Raw genomic sequence first — 27,713 nt, 5'->3', positions numbered from 1 at the left:
GAGAAGAAAGAAGGCCCCAGTTCTCTCCAGACGCTGATTAGCGCACCACCTGTGCCGGGAGTCGCGCCGCGTAGCGTCGGTATCATTGCTATAAACAGCCTCGGATGCCGTAATAAGTTACTGGGGATACGCGTAACCATGAAATCGTTTTCGAGTGAAGTGTTAATTTTGGGATGACGTTAATGATCTAACTTTAGTTTGCATATGTCGTATTTTCACGTGCCGCCGCAGGACAGACATTCTACCATTATTTAGGGTGGCGTTTGATGAACATTATCATCAAATTATGGGGAGTATTCACTTAAACAATTAATTTGAACAGTTATAGTGGCATCAGCGCATTAGACTCTGAACTGCTCTGGTAGTTGGATTGTGTGGATTCTTTTTGGTCTGTGACTTTCAGAATATAGTGAATATTTTAGAGAGAATGGTTTTTGATTATGAATCCCAGACAATCTCCTAATTCCACAGAGCTATAAGCTGTAGCTATAAATGTATTTCTCAGATAAAGTGGGCACTAGGAATTCTAATTACAGGTTTCACGTTTTGCTAATCACTTTCTGGTTGCCAATATTGTAGTTAGAGAGCCAGTGTTGTGAACGGCATATAGCATAAATACAAAACATTTATTCTATTATTCCAGTCGCCGCCCCACACCCTGCTTTCGGATACGCCATGTTTCACAGCCACATAATACCACGGGTTGGATCAGGGTTTCATACAGTCGAATCTTGAACCATCTCGAGACACATCTGAACCGAAGCAGTTGTGTTAGGCTGTAGGAGGATAGGTTTCCTGCCTGAATCCTGTCGTTGATCTCTACTTCGTGTGACGAGTTCTCCATTAAATGCGCTCCTAGGAATTACATTCGTGGTCACACTTGTAGAACCGGTCTCCCACCCGCTGTGAATGTAGTCTTAGTAACTTGACCTTGTTGACGAGTTAAAACACGACAATCCACTTTTGCTTCATTTATGACGAGCCCAAATTTGCCAGTGACCATTTCCAGTGCCCTGTCATTTGTTTGATTTCCTCTACAGACCTGCTGAATAAGCAGATATCATCTGCGTAGGCTAGATAGACCAAATTCTTTCCTTTGACTTGGATTCCTTCGAAATTCTCTTTAAAAGTCTCACTATGATCTCCTTATGGCAAAACAGAACAGACGAGGAGAAACTGTCTCCTTGCCTCACACCTGTCGCAATTTCCAAGTCGTCTATTATTCGATTTTCTATCTTCACCTTACTGCTTGTTTCACTCACCCCGATCTTCACGAGGGTTATGAGTTTCTGTGGCATCCTGAACTCAACAGGCTCTTGCGGCACATGTAATCATACGCCCCCCTGAAATCAACAAACAAAATGTACAGTTCTGTACCACATTATGTAAGTTTCTCACCGAGCCGGCACAGAGCACTCTACTTTCGACTGCCCTGCCGAAAATCTCCTTGGAATTCACTAATATTATTGATTCTGTCAATATCTGAATTCCATGTATGAGGCAACTGGACAAGATCTCTTAACATAGGGCGATTTCTCGATAGTTGTCACATTTAAATTTGTCACCCTTGTTATTGACTGAACAGGTCTGAGCCATTTTCCATTCTGTTGGTAGTTTTTCTTTGATCCAGGTTAGTTGTTATCAGCTGATGCAGTCTTACTGCAAGTTTATTGCCTGCTGGCTGGATCATCTTGGCCTGTATCCTACCTTCACCGGCGCTCTTTTCTTCTTACGCCATTTGATGTGCGTTTTGATCTCACCAATGTGGGTAGGTGGAGAGGGGGGGGGGGGGGGGGGGGGGAAGGGGGGCGCAATCAGGGTCATCTGTGGCTAGATACTGGAAACTGAAACGCACTTCAAGCTCACCAAAGTTGAGAAGCTGGTCGAAGTATTCACATCTTTCGGCGATGTCACTACCACTGGTCAGGATTTTATCATCCACGTCTTTGACAAATTTCTGCTAGCCTGTTACCTTTGCTAAAACACTTCACCCTTTGGTGCATTTCCCTGGTCTCTTTTATGATCACTATCGCCTCAACGATGATGTCCTGAACATATTACCTATTTGCTGTTCTCCGAGTTGTTCGTGCATCGCCAGCCGCGGTGGTCTCGCTGTTCTAGGCGCGCAGTCGGGAACCGTGCGACTGCTACGGTCGCAGGTTCGAATCCTGCCTCGGGCATGGATGTGTGTGATGTCTTTAGGTTAGTTAGGTTTAAGTAGTTCTAAGTTCTAGGGGACTAATGACCACAGCAGTTGAGTCCCATAGTGCTCAGAGCCATTTGAACCATTTTTGTTCGTGCATCTCTTTGAAGCTCCTTAGATCGTGCTTTACCCTGCATCAGATCTGTCTTCCTCAACTACTTGCTCCTAGCTTCGTGTCTCTGTCCCAAAGCATCCAAACAAGATCTCCTCGCCAACGGGGTCTGCCTTGATAGTATATTTTGCTGCATCAGTAACTGAGATGCGGATGTCTATATTTGTTCAGGATCTTCACTACCATACCGTTCGCTGAGTGTGTCGAAATGGTTGTGAAGTGGCAGCTCGTATTGGTTGTTTATTCATCATCTTTTAGCCTTTTAACATGGTATCCCCCAGGCCTCAGCAGCTTATCCCTGGTCTTTCCTATACACAGCACTTGTACTGGGCCTCTGACCCAAAAATTGTTATTTCCACACTTCAGACTCCCCACCATCATTTCACACTTACATACATGGCCATGTGGTCTATGTGGTTTATTGTCCTCCCATCTCAGGTTCCATTACATACAACTTTACAGTGGAAGTCAGTGCTGGAGATGAACAGATCTGTTGAACTGGCGAAGCAAATGAATCTCATCGTTGAGTAGCCCAGGCAGTCTCTTTCTATTGTGTCTCAGTTAACTTGTTCTTTCCAAACTTTAGCATTAATATCGCTGATGAGGATCATCAATTGCTCATTTGAGGCAGTATCAACCACTGCTTCAATCTGTGCACAGAACTCTTCTTTCACTTCAGTGATACTTTCTTCTTTGAGAGCATTACAGTTCACGAAATACGTCTTGTTACGCTTTCCATTTAACATTAACACAAATTTTCTTGGGTTAACACACAAACTCTGAAACATTAGGGGCCAACACCATGTTCACACAAAAACCTGTACCTCGTTTATGACCTCGATCACAGGCTCTGAAGAAGACTGTATAATCCTCAATATCGAAGCTGCCTGAATCTTCCCACCAGATTTCTTGCGTAGCAGTTACATCTGGTCTGTATTTCTTTCCACACGCTGGTTGTTACCCCCTGCCTTATATAGACACAAACGCTACAACGTAAAAATACACTTGAAAATGGGAATCATTTATCACAACGCGTAATGAAAGAAATAAATGAAAGAGTATAATTTTCTTGAAAAAAGTGAACTGTTTTGTGAAATTATTTGTGTAGCAATAAGAAATAAAACAGAAAAGAGAAACATTTGACAAGCGTTTGGATGATGCTCAAAATCATGTTCAACAAATGAGACATGTCAAATTTTTCTCTAACCTATTTTATTTCTTACTGTTAAACAAGAGACTTCACTAAACATTTGACTTTTTTCTTAATTTCAATTCCGAAAGCATGAAATATATATTTCAATACGGACCGGTAAGCTGCTGCTGCTGCTACAAAGATTCTGTTTATGCTGTAAGTAAATATTTATTTTTTTCAACATTAAAGTATTCCACCAGTTCTACACCAATCGAACTTTATATGCACAAAATAGTTATGTTTTCAATACATGAACTTTCTGACACTTCACTTACATAGCTAACAGCAGCTGTTCGTCAAATATCGCAATTTCCTAAATTGCTTGACAGGGAGAGATCACACTGTAGTGTCTCCTTAAAATCGATGGCTGATATCTAAAGTGACCAAGAAGACAGGAAACGAACAGAAATTGCTCAACAGACGAAAAGCGACTGGGCCTTGCGAGGCACCAATTCGATTCTACATGCAGTATACGAAAGAACTTGCCCCTCTCCTACCAGCAATGTACAGTATGTCTTTTAAGGAGTCAAGAGTTTCGGACGGTTGGAAAAAAGGACGACATACCCGTTTTCAAGAAAGGTCGTCGGCAGACGCACAAAACTATAGGTTTGTATCTCTAGAATCGTTCAATTATAAAATTTTGGAACATGTTTTATGCCCCCGTACAAAGATATTTCTGGAGAGCGAACACCTTCTCTGTAGAAACCAACATCGGTTCCGAAAGCAACGATCCCGTGAAACACTGCTCGCTCTGTTCGTCCAAGACACCCAGATAGCGATAGTTATCGAGGCCCACATAGATGCCGTGTTCCTTGATTTTCTTAAGACATTCTATACACTTCCGCACAACCGCCAAATAAAATACGAGTGTGCAGAACATCACACTAACTGTGTGACTGATCTGAAGAGTTTCTAGTTAACAGAACACGATATGTCATTCTGAACGGCTAGAAGTCTTCAGACGTAGAAGTGACTTCGGACGTACCCCCCCCCCCCCCCCCCCAAGAGAGTACTGTAGGCCCATTATTATTCACAATATATGTAAACAAAATAGTGGGCAACATCGAAACAGTTCCACGAGGCTTTCTGCGGGTGATGCTGTTATATACAGAGAAGTCGAAACGCTAACGAAATGCAGTAAGATCTGCAGAGGATCGACCCTTGGTGCAGAGAATGGCAACTGACCCTCAACGTACACTATTGTAGAGTACTGTGTATACAGGCAAAGATCCATTATTGTTGATGACACGACTGCATAAAAAGCACTGCAAGCTATTATTTTAGTATCTCTGAGTATGCGTCCAGGGCGACTTAAAAGTGTAACGACCACATAATTAGCAAAACAGGCATGTGCCAGACAGAGATTCATTGGAGGGCTACTCAGGAAATGCAATCCATCAGCAAAGTAGGCACTTTACAAAACCTTCGTTCGACTTCTTCTTGATTATTGCTCTTCTTTATGGGATTCGTGCCAGAAAAGACTGATAGAGGAAATAGAGAACACCCAAAGAAGAGCAGCATCCTGTGTTATGGGTACATTTATTAAGGACGACAGCATCACAGAGACAAACAAACAACTCCAGTCGTAGACCTGCAAGAGAGGTGTTCTGCATCACGGTATGGTTAGTTGTTAAAAGTTCCGAGAGCGTACGTTCCTAGAAGAGTCAACCAATATACTGCTTCCTTCTTCGTATATCTCGCGAAATGACAATCAATTTCAGAGATTCGATCTCACGCACAGGCATGGCAATCTTTCTTCCCGCGAACTATTCGCAACTGGAACAGGAAAAAAGGGGGGCGGGCGGAAAGTGACGGTGGTACACAGAGCACCCTCCGCCACTTGCGGAGTGTAGATGTAATGCAATATATTTTATTTATTTATTTACTTTTTTGTCAATCTGGAATTCACGCTGTTTAATGTGACGCCCCATCTGCCCATTTCCCAGTCTTCGTTTAGACCATAAAAATTCGGATAAAAATTTTCCCTCAAACCATTAATTTAAGTTTTTCTTAATTATTCAGATTATCAAGTAGCGAAAACATTTTTTTGTTTCTGAAAAACGTGGCCTCGCGCTTGTCAATTTGTTGGCCAAACACATTTGATAAATTGGGATATGAAAATTCAGACAAAAATCCACTGCGTAAACACTAGGACTTGCTTTCGCTCTGCTCAACCATTTCATCAAAAACGTCACTCGTAGCAGGAAAAGTTATTTCATAAGCAAAATTATTCTTTTTATATTCGCAGGCTTTCATCGAACATTTCTAATAGGGAAAAGAAATTATTCTTGACTCTGCTTTGAGTATTACGGGCTGCCAACCTGCTTTAGATTTTTCATCGTTCCCTAAAACACTTCTTGCGAGTGCTTGAACGGTTACTCTAACAGTGCTAGGAATAATGATTCTCCTACCTTTGACAATTGATCTAATATTGTATCTTCAACATTGTAACTGTCAATGTTTTTTATTTCGCTGTCTTGTCTTCGAGCCCTGGCGTATGTGGCACTTGCTATCTACTAAGTCACATCAAGAAACACCTGACAACTGAAAAGATGAAGCGTCGCTTTTGTGTTTATTTCTAGTAAACTGTAAATTACGTTGCGGGTTGTGGTGGTGCAGCGGTTAAGACGCTTGATTGGTATTTGGACTAAAGCAGATTAGCTCTACCCGTTACCGCCCGATTCAAATGCTTCCGTGGTTCACTGTAAGTTAATGATTTCCGAGTGTTGTTCACGACAAATGCTGCCAAAAGTGCAAGCAGCAAAACCACTAAGCTTTATATCAAGTGCCAACAGTATAAAATATTTTCTACGGTAATTAATTAATATAATTTCACATTCTTGTTTTGGATCTGGACTTTGAACCAGCACTGGTTAAGTTAGAAGTACGTGCTTCGGTTGTTATGTTTTAATTTATAAGTCACCGCCTATTAAGTTTTACTTGACATATATAATTCCTTATTAAAATAGTCTCATCAAAGAACAAAACGTCGAACAAATTGTTTGACTGCTTCGTTGGTCATTGACGCGCGTAGAAAGATACTACCAGAACTGCTAACATTTATTCCTCCACTTAGAATGCGCCCAATTTCTGAAAATAACATCGTCTATGACTAATTTATGGCAGCAGCCGTTGATTATCTTCCGCGGTAGACTTTCGATGTGAGCTACTGCTCGCGCCCCAGCAGTCTTCGCGCTTTTCGTGTACAGGCGCCTATTTTCGCCGTTGACTCCGAGCCACGACAACAAGGGAACGTCTTGACAGATTTATGCCAGTGACTAACGGAATTAGACGTTTACTGTATTTCACTGGTTTGATGATCGCTTGGGACGAGCGCAAAAGGCCTGAGAATAGTGACGCTGTCATCAAAATAAAACAAGGTGACGCCAACGTTCAAGTGCAACGACGTGCAAATGACTGAAAAGTATTCCATTTTCGGAAGTGTGTCGGGGATATTATTAAATTTGGTGGTGATGATGATGATGATGATAATAATGATAATAATGATGATAATAATAATAACCAAAACTTCAAGAAACAGACCGAAAATTTGTACGCACAGCATAAAAAGGATCTGGAGACAATAAGAGGTATAGACGAGAGAAACGTCGGTGACATACTTGAAGCCAAACACGCTACAGTGTTTAATACATAGGACAGCATTATTATGTGGTCTGCAAACTTTCAAGACTATCAAAGCAGTAGACAGCTATCCCTGAATAAGCACGGCTCCCATAGCTACCGCGTGATGTCCTATTACCAGTAAATGACCAGGAAACAAGTTCATAGAACAACCAATGCGCATCTTTAATATTTAAAATGATGTTTTGTTGTACTCAATCAGTGATCGTTATTTCCTCCCAAGTTTACGGCGCTCATTTCGCCATCCACATTGCAACCTTATTACCTTTGAATATACTCACCACGAACACAGATTCGTTTATTGTTGTCAATTGAGTATCCACGCGATTAATATGATAACAACAGAATCAAAATTCTCGCCTATGCCCAAGGCAGGGCTCGACTCCTGGCTTCCTATCTCCAAAACCAAGAATGTTGGCTCATGAGGAGGTCGAGTTCTAATCCACGAGTCTGTACGTTTAATGCTAATACAATGTTCTACACACGTTGCATTATTCCGACGCGTGCTTCAACTGATGAAGTTGCCGATTCAAAAACAGTCTTTAACCATTTAACACGAGACACACATAAGTGACACGCCAAGAAGATTGTGTCTTCATTAAGAGACTCGATTTGTAAAGGACCAATGAAAGCGTGTTCAAAACTACATGGCGAAATAAAAATGTTTAACTAATCAGGATCATCAAGGAACGATCATAACATGGACTCTACAATGCGTACCATAAGAGCTATGGGAATTTCATCTTCGCTACTGGGAAACATTTCTTGTACTGAACAAGCGCTCACAGCTCTTAAGCTAAGCATTTTGGAGTCCAAGTTTACTATAGTGACCCTCAGCAAAATAGACAGATCAAAGTGTCACACCTTCTTAAAGTGTGTCCAGTTAGTAAATATTTTCAAATGTTAGTAAAAATTCTGAAAACTGTCATATACCTCTTTTTTCAAGTCTACAATAACATGAAGTATTTTAAAGAAAAATATTGCCAGTCGTTATGGGAAAAAATAAGATCTTAAAGTTACACGTCATTTTCAAGAAAAACTTTTTTTTTTACATCAACGTTTGGAAAATGACAGAAACACTAACATACTTGGGATGATAAAATACGTGAACATTTTCAACGTTTATAAATGTATGTAATACAATTTCGTAGTGTAAACGTAAAAGTATTACGAGATAAAAAATAAAATCTGCAGGAGGTGTGAAACTGTTTCACCTGTGTTACGAAAAATGTCGTCGATGATGAATTTGCGTTCTGTTGGATCTCGTAAAAAGGTCCAGCGAAACATCTGAACATAATTATTGTATCGTGTCACGTGAGAACCCAATTTACACTCCTGGAAATTGAAATAAGAACACCGTGAATTCATTGTCCCAGGAAGGGGAAACTTTATTGACACATTCCTGGGGTCAGATACATCACATGATCACACTGACAGAACCACAGGCACATAGACACAGGCAACAGAGCATGCACAATGTCGGCACTAGTACAGTGTATATCCACCTTTCGCAGCAATGCAGGCTGCTATTCTCCCATGGAGACGATCGTAGAGATGCTGGATGTAGTCCTGTGGAACGGCTTGCCATGCCATTTCCACCTGGCGCCTCAGTTGGACCAGCGTTCGTGCTGGACGTGCAGACCGCGTGAGACGACGCTTCATCCAGTCCCAAACATGCTCAATGGGGGACAGATCCGGAGATCTTGCTGGCCAGGGTAGTTGACTTACACCTTCTAGAGCACGTTGGGTGGCACGGGATACATGCGGACGTGCATTGTCCTGTTGGAACAGCAAGTTCCCTTGCCGGTCTAGGAATGGTAGAACGATGGGTTCGATGACGGTTTGGATGTACCGTGCACTATTCAGTGTCCCCTCGACGATCACCAGTGGTGTACGGCCAGTGTAGGAGATCGCTCCCCACACCATGATGCCGGGTGTTGGCCCTGTGTGCCTCGGTCGTATGCAGTCCTGATTGTGGCGCTCACCTGCACGGCGCCAAACACGCATACGACCATCATTGGCACCAAGGCAGAAGCGACTCTCATCGCTGAAGACGACACGTCTCCATTCGTCCTTCCATTCACGCCTGTCGCGACACCACTGGAGGCGGGCTGCACGATGTTGGGGCGTGAGCGATAGACGGCCTAACGGTGTGCGGGACCGTAGCCCAGCTTCATGGAGACGGTTGCGAATGGTCCTCGCCGATACCCCAGGAGCAGCAGTGTCCCTAATTTGCTGGGAAGTGGCGGTGCGGTCCCCTACGGCACTGCGTAGGATCCTACGGTCTTGGCGTGCATCCGTGCGTCGCTGCGGTCCGGTCCCAGGTCGACGGGCACGTGCACCTTCCGCCGACCACTGGCGACAACATCGATGTACTGTGGAGACCTCACGCCCCACGTGTTGAGCAATTCGGCGGTACGTCTACCCGGCCTCCCGCATGCCCACTATACGCCCTCGCTCAAAGTCCGTCAACTGCACATACGGTTCACGTCCACGCTGTCGCGGCATGCTACCAGTGTTAAAGACTGCGATGGAGCCCCGTATGCCACGGCAAACTGGCTGACACTGACGGCGGCGGTGCATAAATGCTGCGCAGCTAGCGCCATTCGACGGCCGACACCGCGGTTCCTGGTGTGTCCGCTGTGCCGTGCGTGTGATCATTGCTTGTACAGCCCTCTCGCAGTGTCCGGAGCAAGTATGGTGGGTCTGACACACCGGTGTCAATGTGTTCTTTTTTCCATTTCCAGGAGTGTATATACGAGACACTTACTGCCCGACAGTGCGCGTATACTTGGATGGCGCAGCCAGGATTTTTGCTCAAACGACTCCTCGTAATAGGATCGAGAATACGTCCTACCTCAGGGCAATTTTTTATTCGCTACTGTTACAGACCAATCATCACTTCTCCCATCACCCAAAATGCCGATATACGCTATTTGAATGTAACTGTAGGTACTTTCAGGCCATCATTTCCGTTGAAGTCACGCAAAATATATTTCTTCGTGAGTTTTTGTGAAACTCACGTTTTATCGAAGTGGCTACAAGACTGTCCTCAGCACGGAATATGAGAATTGCACACCAAAGCTTTGCTCTTGCTGTTGCATTCTACATTCCATTAAAAATGTTCGTCCATCATTACACTTTCTGAATCGAAAACCAAGTGAGCGAAGAAGAAGAAGATCTCTGAGCCCGAATAATTCCCCCCCCCCCCCCCCCCCCGAAATCAGCCGTTTTTCTGCCCGTCCGATACGCTCCTCTGTCGTAGTTACCAAGCACAGTTCTACGTCTAACAACCAATTTCCGTAGCTTTCTGTTTTCGTTTATATGCCTTTCTTGGAGAATAAGAATACGTGCTCACATCTGTAGATGCTGCCGATGTCTCGATGCACTGTTAATAAGGGATTTCCATTCGGAAATATCACAGTATATTTTGCTGTCAGATATGAGTCTGCGCAAAATTTATATTATTCCTGGCTTCTTCGCTGTTGGCCTAATTAGTAATTTTAAAAAACCTGCAATATGTTCAATACGACAATTTTAGCTTGTTTTTGAGTATCTTGTCGCTCTTTTCGCACGCCGACCGGTGTAGGCGCTTGCCCCTGCTTTACATTCATCACAAAACACGTCAATCGTCTTTAAGCCGCACATGAACACACGACATCGCATGGGAAACTACACTTACAGCTGGCGGGCAACACATCTGTGAAGGAAGCGGCCAATCACAGCGTTTCGCGGCGTGTATGACCTTGACATGTCTATTTTGATGATGGCCGCTATAAACAGTATTTTTTGTTTTAATAATAATTAATAATAATAATAATGGCGTGTGACGAGGGCCTCCCGTCGGGTAGACCGCTCGCCTGGTGCAAGTCTTTCGATTTGACGCCACTTCGGCAACTTGCGCGTCGATTTTTGCTCCATACTACAACCTCCCAAAATACTAAAAACAAAGCGCATGCAGTAGAAGGGAGTGTTTCACTGTATCGAAAGTGAAGAAATGCTCACGACTGTTTTGCGTCGATTGGTCGTTCCCGTCATATTCCTGAATGTTGACCACTCCTCTTTGAACACTCAGTATAAGCATACTTCTACTGAAATTATCAATTTCGCTTATTTTACCGTTTATTTTTCCTCTTGTTTCCTAGACTCCAAATTGGTAATGAATAATAAATTCGAAAACCAACAGTAACGAAGGAAGAAACAGTCAATAAAGTAGCCATCTTGTAATATGGAAAAATACATACGTAAATACTCTGCTCTTTTCTGATGACCGAGTAATTATTCAGAGGGCAGAACATGACTTCTACTTTGCAACACATCACCTAAACCACATTTTAAGAACTACTGTGCCACCTACAAATTGCAGTAAAGAAAACACTGAAGTGCTGGCCATGAAAGGAAGACATCCAGTACATTCCAAAATAATACTAGGTGATCAATCAATGGAACAGGCATTGCTGTTTTACCTATTTATCCATGATGTTGACTATGAATATAAAAAAAGTCACTAATTAGTAAAATGAGTTTCAAGTGATATATGGCACAACACACAGCACAATGCATGAAATGACAAGGACGAATAGAAAGCTATAATTTTATAAAGTAATGGCTATCCTAATACAATATATGGAAGTGAATCTCGGTAGTAACTAATGAAGGACAAAAAGGGATACAGTCGGCTGAAATAATTTTTTTTGGGGAAAATTAAAAGATACACCCTCAGAGAACAAATCGAAACAATATTATAATAGAATTTACGATATACTACGTAAAAGAAAAATACGAGCAAAAGTGTACAAAATGAAAGCAACGTGTCAATACAATTGGGGGGTGATAAAAATTAGTTTAACACATAACCACGAGGAAATTTATACGTACAACGACCGAGAAATAGATAGCCTCAGTGAAGACGTCAAAGGCTGTAATCCTGCTCCATGAAGTGAAGAATTTTTATTGTCGGGCATAGATGGATGTTCCCTTTCAGAACGTAGATTTGCTAACATGTAGTCGTGTGTGTGATGTAAAATTAATTCTGTATTTCGGGTGAAAAATAATAACATGCAACAATTTATGAAGTCAATACTTATCACCAGAAATACGTAAATTTCAGTGCCAGCACAAAGTCCGGATCCTAACAAGGATGAAAAATACGCCTTTTATTTAGGTGTATCTAGTCTAGTCACGCCCGCGCGATGACATTATTTCCGTGTACAGCGGAGCTCAGTATCACGAACGATTCAGGCCACGTGAGGCTACATGAGACTAACGCTGGCGTTAAAAGATCGTCTATTAGTGAAACTCCTCCACAAAATAATCCTGCCTGCAATTAAATATTAAAATTAATAAGACTTGACGCATACTTTGTCGTCCATGTGTCGGGGCACTACTTCTGGAAGGCAAATGCGAAGTTCTGTGCCACCACATATGTATCAAACACCATTTTCAATACCGTATGTTCAAAATATATTTCCACCAATATCTGGTAACTGAACGGCTTTCAAACTACCTGTTTGATGTAGATTTTTATACTCGGTCATATACTGGATGACGTAAGCAAAAGCTATAAATTATTTATATGTTCCACAGGCATAAACAATCCAACGCAGAGCTAGATGAAACGCGTTAAGAACCTCTGAAGAAGGAAGTTTATGGTTCATCGCTCGACCAACAAGAAGAAGATAAGCTAGGACAGGACTAGAATGGGGGTAGGATATAGGAGTGACGTTTCTAGGAAAACATCGTTATTTCGAGACACCAGAGCAAAACTAAACGTGTATGATCGGATGAGGATGAGTACTTTGCTAATCTTTTAAGAGTGGAATGAGCTAAGCACCGCACGACGTCACTTGTTGCTTTCTCAGATTCATATTGCCAACATACTGATGTGTCCAGTGGTGTTCTTTGTCTTCCCTGTGTGAGTATAAATATACAAGTTGTGTACAGTTTTATTCCCAGATATTCGATTCTGAACCAATATTTCTCAATAACAAGCCGGCCGCGGTGGCCGTGCGGTTCTAGGCGCTCAGTCCGGAACCGCGTGACTGCTACGGTCGCAGGTTCGAATCCTGCCTCGGGCATGGATGTGTGTGATGTCCTTGGGTTAGTTAGGTTTAAGTAGTTCTAAGTTCTAGGGGACTGATGACCACCGATTTTAAGTCTCATAGTGCTCAGAGCCAATTTTTTTTCCTCGATAACATTCAACAGAAATGCCCGAACTCGACAATAATGACACGCCAGTCATGAAGATCAGTCGGCAAGATCATACCATCTTCACTCTTAAGCATTGATTACGATTCACTGTCGTCATCATCATCATCATCATCATCATCATCATCTTCATCAATATCAATTTGTGATCATCTACGCTAAAAACTGAATCCTGTTCTTAGACCTCCATCACCGTCCACGACAAGCGCATCGCAGTAAGACTGAAAAATAAGTTACGGGACCTGAATTCTTGAATACCTACTCGAATCGTCAGTAATAAATAGCCTTGTAAGATCACATGCATTGAAAGTGAGTTTTACTGCAAAAGATTTATAGTGCTGGACGAAAGTAAACAACTATTATTCTTCATAGAAACGTTCACTGTACCTCACGGCATACTTGGGCAATTTGCAAAGACATTTTAACTGGCAACATACTCTACGTCAGCTATGAAGTGCAAATGGTGCATGCTATGCATGTTTTTATAAAACAATATACTCACATTGGTGTTTGTCAGCCAGCATGATTAGAGTATTTGGCAGATCTCGTCTCCTGAAGAAGCACATCACTTTAGCTTCTACGTTTCCGTTCGGCGTCTGAAACAAATAAAATAGCGTCAGACTATTTTCCAAATGTGTCTCTGCATCTTTAAGACCTTCAATTGGCCTTCATGGATGAACAAACAACTGCAATAATTGTCTTTTGTGAGGAAGTCGGCCAAACCTAAAGTAAAACAAACGGTCTCTGCCAGTCCACTAGGATTTTCTCAGGGAGTACAAAATATTCTAAACTAACACGATTGGATACATGCCGCAATCTATTACGAGCACGAAAATTTCAAATGAATGTCATACTATTTGTGTAGAACGTATTTGCATGTCCTACGTGTGAATTTAATAGGAAGAATTCGGAACACTGGCGGAACTACGTAGCAATACGTGTTACAGTCAGAAAGCATGAGGGCAATGAAGGTAAAGCCACATCCTGAAGTGTCTAAGATCGTGTTACTGACTGTCAATGCACAGACTTGTAAATGTGAAAATAATCATTTCTGAAAAAGACACTGAGAAGATTCGACTGTATTAGCAGATGTAAAGCGTTTCCAGTATACGTATCACGTTTCCATTGAAGAACAACATTATGCATGTCCAAAAGCTACAGGACGCTTCGACAATGCAATACTCATAGTAGTATCGTAATATTTCTTAGGCATCGATACAGTAATTTAAAATATAGTGTTGAGAGTCTTGTTAAACCCTTCTCAAGAACGAATATAGCATGTGGTCGGTGAAGGGCAACTAGGATTGCCATCCGTCCGGATATATCGGTACCGTCCACCTTTGTGGATATATATGGACTATATTGTGGACTATACAAGTTCGTTGTAGTTTATTAACATGCATCTGAGAAATCAAAATGTTACACATATTGTGGTATAGCCTAAAAATATTGTGGCGGGAATCTTTCATCTCTGTCTACTGTTGTTAAGGGATTCGGTCGCAGCTAAATACTTGCGGCAAACTAGAGTATAAAGTTTCAATCGCAGTAATTTAAGTTGTGCTCTTAAAGAGTCCTGTCTGATCACACAGTCGGAAACCGCTACGTATTCAAAAAAAAAAGGTGAACTATTTGTGACAAGAAAAAATATAAATGTCACTGTCAATTGTTTCACGCGCAGCAATTTCATCTTTCATTTCTAAACATACGGAAGTCACGAAATCGAAGATACCCATTACTGAGAAAACGCGCTCTTACGTGTAAATAACTATGAATATTTCAGAAAAGTGCTTAACTTTGACAATTAACGAAGTCTCAGAATGTGTTACAAACACAAAGAGGAAAAAATATTTTCGTATCCAGCAGTATGCGAAACTACGGCCTTTGACACTGCAGTTCCTTGCCTTACCCACTTTTTTTTAATATCAATCATTCATATATTACTCATATGGTCTCTATGAATAATCATAGTCGTCTCATGGCACGTAAAGGCTTCACTTCAGGCTACACCTTGCGTTACCCGTGGCCCAAGTGAAGATTCAATACAGTGATGGAGAATTTTGCGCGAAGAACAATCGTTAGCTTGTTTATCAGTTGTCCTTCCGAGCTATTGTTGTAAAAATGTTTCCTCCGGGCCGGATTCGAAGTGGCGACCTATGCATTTCTGCTTACGGAGCACCTATAGTCCACACCCATCTAAATTCAAGTCTTCGTTCGAGTTTTATTTTCTTTCTAAGTACTTTGTCATTTTCGTTTGTAATTACTTGCAGTGTCACCTGACCAGCGTGCGAGGGATGGCATTTCAGGGTTCTGCCGAGGCCTTCACGGCTACCGTACTGGCCTCGAGGTCCAACAAGTTCCCACCATACATCGCCCTCAGCAGCTATCATCCCCTACTAGTTTCCATCACTCCTACACGCTCAACAGCAATAAATTGAGCAGTTACATGCTGCTTATCCTACAAACGACTTTTGGAAATGGATGTTTAGCATACTTCCAAATTGAAGTTTGCGATCTTTTAATGAGAGTGTGCGAAAATACTCGCTTGTAACTCCCGTAGGCTGGCATCTGCTTTCCTGTTAATAATGTAACTGACGCAATTCCCGAAAATCCACATTATGGGTTTTTTTTTTTCATGCAGGGATAAGCTACATGATCTGGGACCAACGGTCGACGGCGACGCCGAAAATGCGGCATGCTCTGTCGACAGCTGATTTTAAGTGACCAATGACTGAACAGCGGCAGACGACGCGCTTTGTAGCCCTGACTTTAAATGATGTCTTATCCTAACCACAGCCTCGGGCAATATATCCGAGAAAACAAGTCAACAATCAGCGGAAGAACTAAACTCACTACCGCTTTGTTCAAGGAGATTAAAGCTAACCTCTTTGAGCCAACTGAAAGGTATAAAAAATTCATTTTCAGCGTTAAAAGCAAACTGTAATTTCTCGCTATCACTGGTTACCTGAAACTACCCTCACAGTGGCTACACAAGCTGTCGCGTTACCAACCGCTGAGAGCAGTCCTGGTTGGCACTTGTTTGTAGATTATAGATGATAAAGACAGATTCCCACCGGAAAATGAATGAGAGAAAGAAAAATAATAGCAAATAAAAGAATCAGTACCATAATGAAATTGACGCGGCAAAGTATTAGAAATTTAAAAAATTACATTTTAAGCAGTTAACTAATTAAAAATAACTGTAATATTTTGATTTGCTTTATTTCACGAGGTTCGAAACTACAACCTTCTACAGGAGAGGTTAATGCGCTAACCAATGCGTTAAGACACTACGCTGAGTCAAGTTTTGCGTCTCTGGTACCCCACCCCAATTGTAAGTATGAACTGCGGCCTTCAAAAATTCGGCTTCACGTAATGTCATGCAAAACTTATCAAATGTAAGCCGATCTCTGCGATAGTAATAACGTTATATGTGGCGCTGCATCGCGTTTAGTGCGTAAAGGTGTTTGGTTAGGCGTAAGGATGTTTGGTTAGGGCTGTGTATGAAAGACGTGTATATCGTTAGCATCGTGTGTGTGTGTGTGTGTGTGTGTGTGTGTGTGTGTGTGTGTGTGTGTGTGTTATGAATGGTAGTTATGTGTGATGAAATACAAAGTAAGGGGGCCAGATCCAGGATTCGAGACACAAACAAACAAACACACACACACACACACACACACACACACACACACACACGCACACAAAACCAGAAAAAATTGTTGTCGCAGTGTAGTAACGGCAAACGGTTCGGGCGTGAAGGTGTGTGCTCTGAGTGGAGGGAACTAGCTCCAGCGCGTGAAGTGCTAACTATCAAGTAATTTTAATTTGACTCTAGTAGCAGTAAGACTAGTAGTAGGTGAAAATATTCCCAGACGCAAATTCGTTACTAAACATGCTATGAATCTTGCTAAGCAATTTTATCTCAAACGTTAAGCGATAATGTTTCATCAGACTTCTACATATCTATTCATGATCTCAGTTTAAAATTTCTGTCAGATTTCTGTCTCAATTGACTACTGCTTCCCGAATATATTATCGCATACGGTTATCTTGGGGAACGTGTAACGATCGTTCCGTTCATATTCAATGACTTCTGGCCATGGGTGAGATTGGTATCTCGTGAAAGATACACTTTTCCCTTATTTTCAGCATCTGTGAAAAAAGCCATATGCAAAATCGATTCTTTGGTGTGTTGTCGGCTAAACACAGATGGCGTCGGGTTGCTTCTTTCTGCGATATACATTTGAAAGCCGCATTCCGGCGAACACTACGTAGATGCGTCAAGAATCTATTGGGGCTACGTCGTCGTACTATCACATAAAAAAAAACGCGTAAAATTCCGTCCTAGTAATGTCTTGCGTCATTATCAAGTGCAACGGTCAGACACCGGAACTTAAGACATTACAAAAAATTAAAATACGCAATAAAAGGCAATACAGAAAAATCTTACATTGCGCCAATTTATTAACAAGACTGCATTATTGACACAATCGACATATTATGTTAACATCGTGTTGTATTACAATTGCAGCAAATCTTAAAACACTAAACCACTGTGGGGTCAATTTCTACTGCAACAGAATTGTCACCTTGTAGAATTTTTGGAATGTTTCTAAAGTGTTCACAGTCACTGTACACTTTTCCCTAACCAATGAACCCCATTTCCTTAGCACTCCAACATTTGTACTGCATCATCCACAATTTTCACCGACTTCGTCAAAGGCTGTCCTGCTTCTTGAAGTTGGTGGGCCTCTTGAGGCAGGAAATCGAGCACGGCCACAATGAAAGTTAAGTCATTTCTCACTTACGAAATCTTCGGAAGTTCCTTTGCTCTTACAACTGAAGCAGCTTCAGGCTACAACTGAAGCAGCTTCAGGCTCGATCGATGATCTTAATACTGGAAATTAATTTGTCGCCATCCGAAAACAACCTTCGTACGTCTCCTGACACCCTGTGAAAACCATGTGCTATGCCGATCACGTGAAGCACGTTTGGAAATAGAACTTTCAAAACTTTAATAGCTTCTTTTGCGTATGGTGCAGCCTCTGAGATGAAGAGTAATACATAGCCGAATTTCTTCAGGTCACAGGGACTTTAACGAATTAGTATATAACTATGCGGTAGTTGAACTGTTAACTTTTTCTAGACACACTATTGTAAACTAGGAGGAATGTTTTCATTTGTCCTCCTTCTAAATAATCGTAAATACCCATCCCCAAACAGTGTCTTAATGCAGGATTCTGAAATTTCTGTAAAGGGACTCCGGTATGAATAAAAGCTTTACGTAAGTGGAATGCACACCGCGATTTTTGAATCGATGTCGCAGCTGCAGCTGGCAGCGAAGAAATCTTCCTCCCAGAAGCTCTGAAAACTGCATTTTTGTGTTTGGTTGTTCAGATATGTAATGTTAAGGAATGATTTTTTTTCTGTAGTTCGCCGACTACGCACATATTTGGCCCAGGAATATTTTACCGTCAGTACAAAATAAGTCGAATCTGAAAGTATTAAGGTAACTTTGCAATTTACTGAATAAAGGAACACTGAATTTCGATATGTTACTAGTTCCACGACAACAGCGTAATGAAAACTGAAAGAAATATAAATTTACAATAATAATGAACCCACGTTTTAGCTACGGAACTCATTGTTGCTTTTGAAAGAGGTATGATCCGACAGAACTACAAGTAAACACACGCCATAACTGAACCCTTACTGTTACTTCTTTTCACAGCGTCCGTCATTGTTTATTATAATAAAGGAACAGATAATAAAAAAGGCAAGATCAGCAGCATTTGTGTTCTGCCCAAGTTTTCACATGGTAACTCTCCAGCTCTCCTGTCTTCTGCCATATCTTCAGGTCCTTGCAATTTCCGCTTCCCTTTAATGTCGTTTATCATCTTGTATCTCTTTCTTCCTCTCAATCTCCTCCCACAAACTAGTCCTTCCAAAGCGTCTAGTAGGTAGCACTCTTGTTTAAACAAATTTTCCATACAGTTGTTCGTCCCTTCTCTTATAACCTGCAGCAGTTTCTCCTCTCACCAATCCTATCCAACACTCTTTAGTTACTCAATCTTTCCATCCAGCTTATCTTTCCCCTTCTCCGCCCCACATTCACATCTCAAATGCTTTTAGACTTTTTTCATCCTCTCGTCTGCCCCATCGAGTGCCACACTTCTGACAAAAAGAAAAATTGCCAAGCTATTCCTCAAATTTTTATCTAGTTTGCCACATATTAATCTCCTATCTCTATTGAATGCCTCCTTTACTATAGCAATGCGAGTTTGCGCCTCCTTATGACACCTCAAATCAGTGATCGCATGTTCAAGGTATGTTCTTACTTGGTAATAACAACTTGTCCTATTTCAATATTTAGCAGTCTCCTTCCTGTGCCAATCATCATCATACTCCTCCTTTCTGCTGTATTGATTCTCACCCTATATTCCACACTTGCTTAATTCAGATATTTCGTAGTTTTATTTACAGTTCGTTCACTTTTTGCCACTAATAGCATGTCATCAGCAAATTTTAAGCATTCTATTCTCTTCCCACCAAAACATATTATTCTTTTTCCATCTAAGTCTTTTGCAATAATTTCTTCCAGGTAAGTTAAACAACAAAGGGCTCAAGCAGCAATCTTTTCTAACGCCCATTCCAATGCTGATTCTTCCCGACATTTAATTTCCAATTCTTGTTATAACTTTCTGTTGTAAACATAGATTGTGTTCCGGTATTCTATTCTACCAATCTACTCCTGTTCTCTTCAAAATATCTATATAGATGTTCCACTGAAATCTGTCGAAAGATTTTTCCAAATCAATAAAAACAGGATAGATTTCTCTATCTTTCTCAGTACATCTTTCCCCGATGATTCTTAAAACCTTTCATTGATACTGTCAGGTCTCTCAGACCCAGGGTCTATGTTGGTGACTAGTTTTTATTAAGTCTAGGACACTATACCCGCGCCGCATTTCGTGTAACATCTTATCTTTTACTGTTGTGAAATTTGATTGTTGAATGTGGGTTGAAGTGCATTGTCTACGAGTGAGTTTGACGTATCTGGATCTGCCAAAACCTCCGGAAGCAAGCAGGTAAGTACTGTTTGGGTCTGCAGGAGCCACAGTAGCACTTGTGACATCTTTTTTTTGTAACACAAATACGATTTTCGCACACATTCAGTAGGCTGAATCACGTTGTTTATTTCAAAGAAGGACTAAAATGGATGAGAGAGAAAATCTGTTTAACTACACACTGCTGAATAAAATGGCTAGCAAAGAATCACGTGAAGAAGCTGTAGACTCAGGAGGGTTAAATGGATGAGAGAAAGGTCTGTGTTAAATATGCATTACTGAACAAAATGGCTAGCAAATAATCAGGTGAAGAAGGTGTAGACTCAGACTCCAGACTATATAGAGAGAAAGTGGAGACTATATTGACACAAATCAGAATAATAATTAACACTCTTTTGGCATGGATAATCATGCTAAATTAGATGTTACAGGAGAGAGGGGAATTATGGAAAAAAAACAGAAACAGACATATGGCGTTTGTATTTAACTGATAATAAGCTATACATCATGTCTACTAATTCTAGATATTCTTGTTCTCAGTCCTTTATTCTCTAGACCGGCAGAGCTGAAATTGAAAGCTTTATTGGTGTGATGTATTCGGGTGGACTATACACGGTTGCTTAGGATAAATTTAAATGAACCCCGGGGGCAGAGATGGTAAAGGATTAGAAATATTCTATTCTGCAATGACTCTACACGGGTTTAGGTTTCTGGTATAGTGTCTAAGGTTTGATAATAAGTCAACTAGTTCAGACGGAGGAGTATTTGATAAGAAGGCTGTTACACGAAATATCTCGGATGCGCTCACAAAAAACTGCATGGCGCACTATTCTCATGGGGAATATATAACTGTAAGTGAAATGCTTGTAAAATTTCGAGGAGATGTTTTCGAATGTACATTTCTTCCAAACCTCTCAAATATGGGATGAAAAGTGTTCAGTCTAGTTGGTTCAAGAACAGCTTACATCTCAAATCTGGAAGTTTATTGAGGGCAGTAACCAAATGGGGACCTTATAAGCTGAGTAACCGAAACTGATGCCGTGAGATAGTTGTATAATCCGATTTCCAAAACATTACGGAACTTAAGCATGGATACCTGGTTTACGAGCTACGAGCTGGCCCTGTACTGTCATTTTTGAAAGACCAACAACCAAGTAGTAAAACAAAAATTTATTGAAATCTAAAGCAAAACGTATTTGCTTACTTTACAAATCAATGTCATTCCTTCCAGTACTCCGAATCATTACAAATTGAGGAAAAAATCGAATTGGGTCTAAGAGACCCATCATAGCAATGGTGATACGAAAGTATCACTCGGTGCAAGCCATCAGGGGCCGTTCTCCTTTGTCGTATATCTCATCACAGATGCAGACTATTTCCTTCCTAGCCTTTTCCCACCATCACCTCTGCTGGTACTTTATCGATTCCACATGCCTTCCGATTCTTTATCTCCTTCAGCGCCTATTCTACTTCTTCTTCCAAGATACTGTACCCATTTCCATCTTCCGACACATGTGCCTCCTCTTCAAGCTTGATTCCACTTCATGTCTGATACATTTTGTACAGAATATTTGTTTGGTGCTTAAGTTTGTTGCCTTCTTGTTTTGCATGTTCGTATAATGGTTGCAATGGGTTTATTGATCGATTGTTATTTCTTATTTGCTGCACTCAGGTGACAAGTCATGGGATAGCGACATGCACAAATACAGATGGCAGTAGTATCGCGTACTCGAGGTACAAAAGGGCAGTAAATTGACGGGGCTGTCATTTGTTCTCAGGTGATACGTGTGAAAAGGTCTGCAACGCGATTATGGCTTCTCAATGGGAATTAACAATGTTGAAGATAGACGCATGGGACATTCCATTTCGGAACTCGTTAGGGAATTCAGTATTCCGAATCCATCGTGTCAAGAGTGTGCCGAGAATACCAAATTTGATACATTACCTTTCACCACAGGCAATGCTGTGCCAGCGGCCATCACTTATCGATAGAGAGCAGCGGCATTGAAGTAGAGTTGTCAATGCTAACAGAAAAGCAACACTGCATCAAATAACCGCAGAAATCAATGCGGGGCTTACGACGGACATATCCGTTAGGGCAGGGCAGTGAAATTTGACGTTCATGGGCTATGCCAGCAGGCGACTGGCACGAGTACCTTTGCTAACACCACGGTATCGCCTGTAGCGTCACTCCTGGGCTCCTGACTATATAGGTTGGATCCTAGACGACTGGACAGCCGTGGACTGGTCAGATGAGTCCCATTTTCAGTTAGTAAGAGTTGATGGTGTATTTCGAGTGTGGCGCAGACTCCACAAAGCCATGGACCCACGTTGTCAACAAGAGATTATGAAAGCTGGTAGTGGCTCCATAATGTGAGGGCTGTGTTTACATGGAATGGACTGGGTCCTCTGGTCCAACTACACCGAACATTGACTGGAAATGGTCATGTTCGGCTACTTGGAGACTATCTACAGCCATTCATAGACTTTTCATTCCCAAGCAATGATGGAATTTTTATGAATGACAATTCGCTATGTTACCGGGCCGCAATTGTTCGCGATTAGTTTGAAGAACATTTTGGACAATTCGAACGAATGGTCTGGCCACCCATCGAACTTTTATGGGACATAGTCCGACAGATCAGTTCGTGCACAAAGTCCTGCACTAGCAACACTTTCACAATTAAGGACGGCTATAGAGGCAGCATGGCTCAATATTTCTACACAGGGAACTTCAACGACTTATTCAGTCCATGCCACGTCGAGCTGCTGCATCGCCCCGGACAAAATGAGGTCCGCCACGATATTAGGAGGTATCCCTTGACTTATCGCCTCAGTGTGTTTGAGTTAACGTATTTTGTCATTTGGAGATAGTGAATGGAGCTGTAGAGCTAGAAAATGGAGTACAACAGGGAGAAATTTGAACATTTCCGACATATTCTTCTGTTTAAGTTCAACAGCGGGGCGACAGCAGCGCAGGCAACCAGAAACATTTGCGCTGTGTGTAGGGATGATGCCATTGGAGAGCACGGTCAGAAAGTTGTTTTCTCGTTTTCAGGAGAATGGTTTTGACATTAGTGATTCTCGATGTTCAGGAAGAACTTCAAATGAACTCAACTTCATTATTCTAGATTAATTAGAACACACGTTATGAACAAATCACTATAACATTGCACATCGTAAGTTCAATTTTTTTTTTTTACATTTTTGAGCACCCATTTACTCCCTAACCACCGGTCAGAAAAATGTGAAAAACCTGTTCTGTATAACTATTAATGAACAGTACTTGCATATTTAATTTCAAATAAATCCAAGAGGGTCAGGTAGAAAAACATTTTTATTTGTTGATTTGACATGGATTGACCTGACAGGTGAATCATACAAGCTAGAGTAACAGCCAAGTTTGCTCCAGTCCTTCAAATTTGTTGATAAATAAAAATTATTTTATGCTCCTCAAGAGTTCTGCACTACTTTCACTGGGAATCTGCTCGGTGAGAAATAAACCTGGTACATACACCTATTAAGTCTGTAACGTTTAATGATTCAAAAACAAATTATGCTAAACGCAGCAACATACACGGTTGAGGGATGTAATGGATTTTGGTCAAATAATTTGATTTTTCAAAAATATTTCCTTGATCTACACAGTTTAATCTACGTTGTGAGTAAATTTCATCGTGACAGCAGTTTTAGAAATACCTTTAAATTGTTAAACTGATTAACTCTGCATTGGCGGCCACTCCCACGTTTCCGACATTTGGGAATCTGCTTGCTTCAGCGGAATTTTTGTCAGTGTGAAGGCTATTTTCTTTCGGTATCTTTGGCTGACATCAATATCTTTGCCTGAAAACTTTCTGTCACGTGGTTTGTCTACGTTTTGAAAATACTAACATATATTAGAAGGTGGAAGGTTGAATTCGCAAACCTTTTCGTGTGAAGTTAAGATTTATGCATAATGGGTGGTAGAAAAACTGTGTTTAGGAAATGGAGGTTTCACGGAAATCGGTTTACCAACAAAAAGGAGGAAGCAGCTCGAAATGAAGAACATAAGCTCTCAAGCTTCAGCATCGAAACTTAGGACAGGAGAATTGTAGAAGTGCTTGAATGATGTTGATATGGATTCCACTGGATGCAGACTTATTGATTTAAAGCTTCTCTGCCAGGCTATAAAATTTTCATGTTCATGTGTTAGCTGTAAAAATACGGAATGCACGATTGTTGTTGGAGAAAGAAGAGTGGGAATAGCTTGTGATTTTAAATTAATTTGCAATTCGTGTGGCTATGAATTTACATTTTCCTCCTCCAAAAAAACTGACATTGGTACCAATGAAAGCAATTCTAGGTTAGGTCTGAGATGCCTTGAACAGGGCATGGAAGGAGGTAACTTATTGTATAGTTTTCTGAACATGCCTCCACCTTGTGCAAGGTTTGAAAAAATAAATAAAGAAATGTCTGATGTTGTATGCGAACTGCCAAAGTTTCTATGAAGGAAGCAGTGGAGGAATTGGTGGAAATAAAAAAATAGATCTTGGGGTAGATATTCATGACAGTGAATCCCCTACAAATGTTACTGACATGTGTGTGCCTGTATATGGGACCTGGATGAAAAGGGGTCACACAACTCTGTATGGAGTTGCATATGTTATTGGTATTGACTCAGGTAAAGTTTTAGACGTAGAAATTATGTCTAAATACTGCCCCAGTGTGCAACAAGTAAAATGTCCAACAATGAAGGTAGTGAGAAACTGTGGCAAGAGAAGCATGCAGTTGAATGCTCTAAAAATTATAGTGGCTCAAGTGGGGGCATGTAGGCTGCTGCAGTAGCGAGGATGTTCTCCAGATCTGAGGACCAATATGGTGTTAGATACACTAAATAACTTGGTGATGGGGACTCCTCTCCGTTCAATGCTGTAACAGATAAAAATCTGTAAAATACAACAATAGAAAATTTGGAATGTGTTGGCCACATGCAAAAGAGGCTTCGTGGTAGGCTTCATCAATAGCTGAAAGAGAAGAAAAGGTACTTGAAGATGGAAAACCACTAGGAGAAAAAGGCGAGTTTACTCTGAAAGAAAGTGATTATCTTCAGTTAGTTTATGGGAGAGCCATCAGTACATAATTTAGAAGCGATGAGGCGTGCTGTGAGGGCAATTTTTTTCCACAAACTATCCACTGGCCAAACACCAATGCACAATCTGTGTCCAAAAGACGATTGGTGTACGTTCAACAACAAAAATCACACGTTTTCACATAAAAACCCATTACCAGAACCTGTTATGAATGCAATTAAGCCCACATTCAGATTTATTGCAAGCCCTGTTTTATTGAGGAAGTGTCTTCACGGAGAGAGACAAAATGCAAATGAAAGCCTCAATAATTTAATTTGGATTAGATGTTCAAAAAGGACATTCTGTGGACTTTAAGTACTCAAAATAGGTGTCCATGATGCAGTTTTATGTTAACAATAACGGAAATAATGGCAGAACTGAAGAGAGTTGGTATAGATCCTGGTGTGTTTACAAGAGAAGCATTTTACACCATCGACGAGAGCAGGGTCAATAAAGTTAACAAATCAGTGTCTTACCTGCAAATACATGCCAAGCTGATTCGAAGGGGAGAGAAGAGAAACCTGGAGGACGAGGAGTATCAGTATGGAGGATTTTAAAATTGAGGTAAGCTTAATACATGTAGAAGTATGAGAAGAAAATCTTTGAAACTAATATTCTCTGTTTTACATTTTTTACATTATTAGTGAGGGAGGCAGGTGGGGGAGAGGGAGATATGCAACCAGTTGGTTGATGAATATTCAAAGTGATATGAAGAGACTGAGCCTTACAAGAGGAATCCCTCAGACAAGGCCATCCTACTTGGCTCATTTTTGGCAGTTTGCTTTCGTACAAACTAAAACACACCCCTTGCTGAGAAAACCATCCCTTAAGTTCAAGACACGCAATCGATTCAGAATTGACGAGGTCGACAGATAACTCATAACTGAGCAATTTTCATCATCATATATGGGGTCAAAACGCATATTTCTCTAGAAAAATCGGAATAAGTGCGAGTAGGATTCGCACACCGATGGTGTATACGGAGAGTTCATCCACCGAGGAAATCGAGAACTGCGACGATTTTTGCCCGTTATCAGTATTGACACTTGCAAGAAACCAAAATATGTGACATTAATGGCCATATCTTTTGATTGCATTGACTTAGAAGCTTAAATTTTTTACACCGCAGGGGGACCGTGGATTTCAATATGTGACACGAATTTCAACTTCATACCTCTAGCCGCCCTTGAGAAAAAAGGGGTCATGACAGACGGACGGACGGACGGACAGACAGACAGACATACAGACAATAAAGCGATCCTACAATGGCTTGGTTTTTACCGATGGGGAGGGGGGAGGGGCGGGGGGTACAGAACACTAAGAAATGAGGAAATAAACTTTTTCGACTGTCGCTTATGTACCCATATGGTAAAAGCTGTTCAACGAAAGAGCTGCTGAAATATCGAGAATGGCGGCAGGCTTGCGTAGCAGAGAATCTGTGTTCGATTCTCAGATGTATTCAGTAGATTGTATTTCAGTTGCATCTTTTCCGCATCGAAATTGGTAGGAACACCCGGGTTAACAAGGGAAGTAAATCAAAAAGGAATAATAACGAGACAAGCAAATAAGTTTCTCAAAGGACTTGGGTAAGTACATAATTAAAATATTATGTCCCGTTGTATGAAAACAATTCGACGGACGATATAGCACAAGGCAGAAAAAATAAACCTTGTCGCATCTGGTAGAATACATACAGTAACACGTTCCTATATGGCGCTATATTCCACGTTTGGAAAATAGTTGCCTAAAGTTTTCCTGTGCTTTTAAGTAACTAATGATTAATTTGGTCCTCTCAGCATAGAAGATATCAATCGTTAAAGCTATTCATTAAAAACTGTTTACGACACTTGCAAAAAATCCAGGAAATTGACAAATTCAATTTACAAAACATATATTGGCAATATTTTAAAACCATACATTGCTGATAAGTTTTGTCTGGTATTGGATTCCTGGGGTGGACAAACAATAATACGGTCAGTTATGACAGCACGTTTACAGATGACATGAATCAACCGACTTGCGCGATAGCAGTAATACCACTGGAAACGTGTGTGCCGGCTAGTGGTGTTTACTTCTACTGCCACGTTAAAAACTTTACTTTTGAAGCCTTAAAATTGCAATTTGTTTCTGGAAATCAAGCAGGAATTATACGACAATGCGGCCGCAATAACAATTCAAAGTACAT

At 41.1% G+C, this 27,713-nt stretch overlaps 1 protein-coding gene across 3 annotated transcripts in view; it reads right to left on the bottom strand.

Annotated features, from left to right (window-relative positions):
* LOC124787791 (metastasis-associated protein MTA3) overlaps positions 1-27,713 on the bottom strand; it is a 221,515-nt gene that overhangs the window by 151,526 nt on the left and 42,276 nt on the right. For all 3 annotated transcript variants that reach the window (XM_047254701.1, XM_047254712.1, XM_047254719.1), the window contains exon 3: positions 13,859-13,952. In XM_047254701.1, the coding sequence (XP_047110657.1) occupies positions 13,859-13,952 (94 nt within the window). The remainder of the gene's footprint in view (positions 1-13,858; positions 13,953-27,713) is intronic.

This window comes from Schistocerca piceifrons, chromosome 1 (assembly GCF_021461385.2).
Source record: "Schistocerca piceifrons isolate TAMUIC-IGC-003096 chromosome 1, iqSchPice1.1, whole genome shotgun sequence".
Lineage (NCBI taxonomy): Eukaryota > Metazoa > Arthropoda > Insecta > Orthoptera > Acrididae > Schistocerca > Schistocerca piceifrons.
This window is presented reverse-complemented; position numbering and strand designations above follow the sequence as displayed.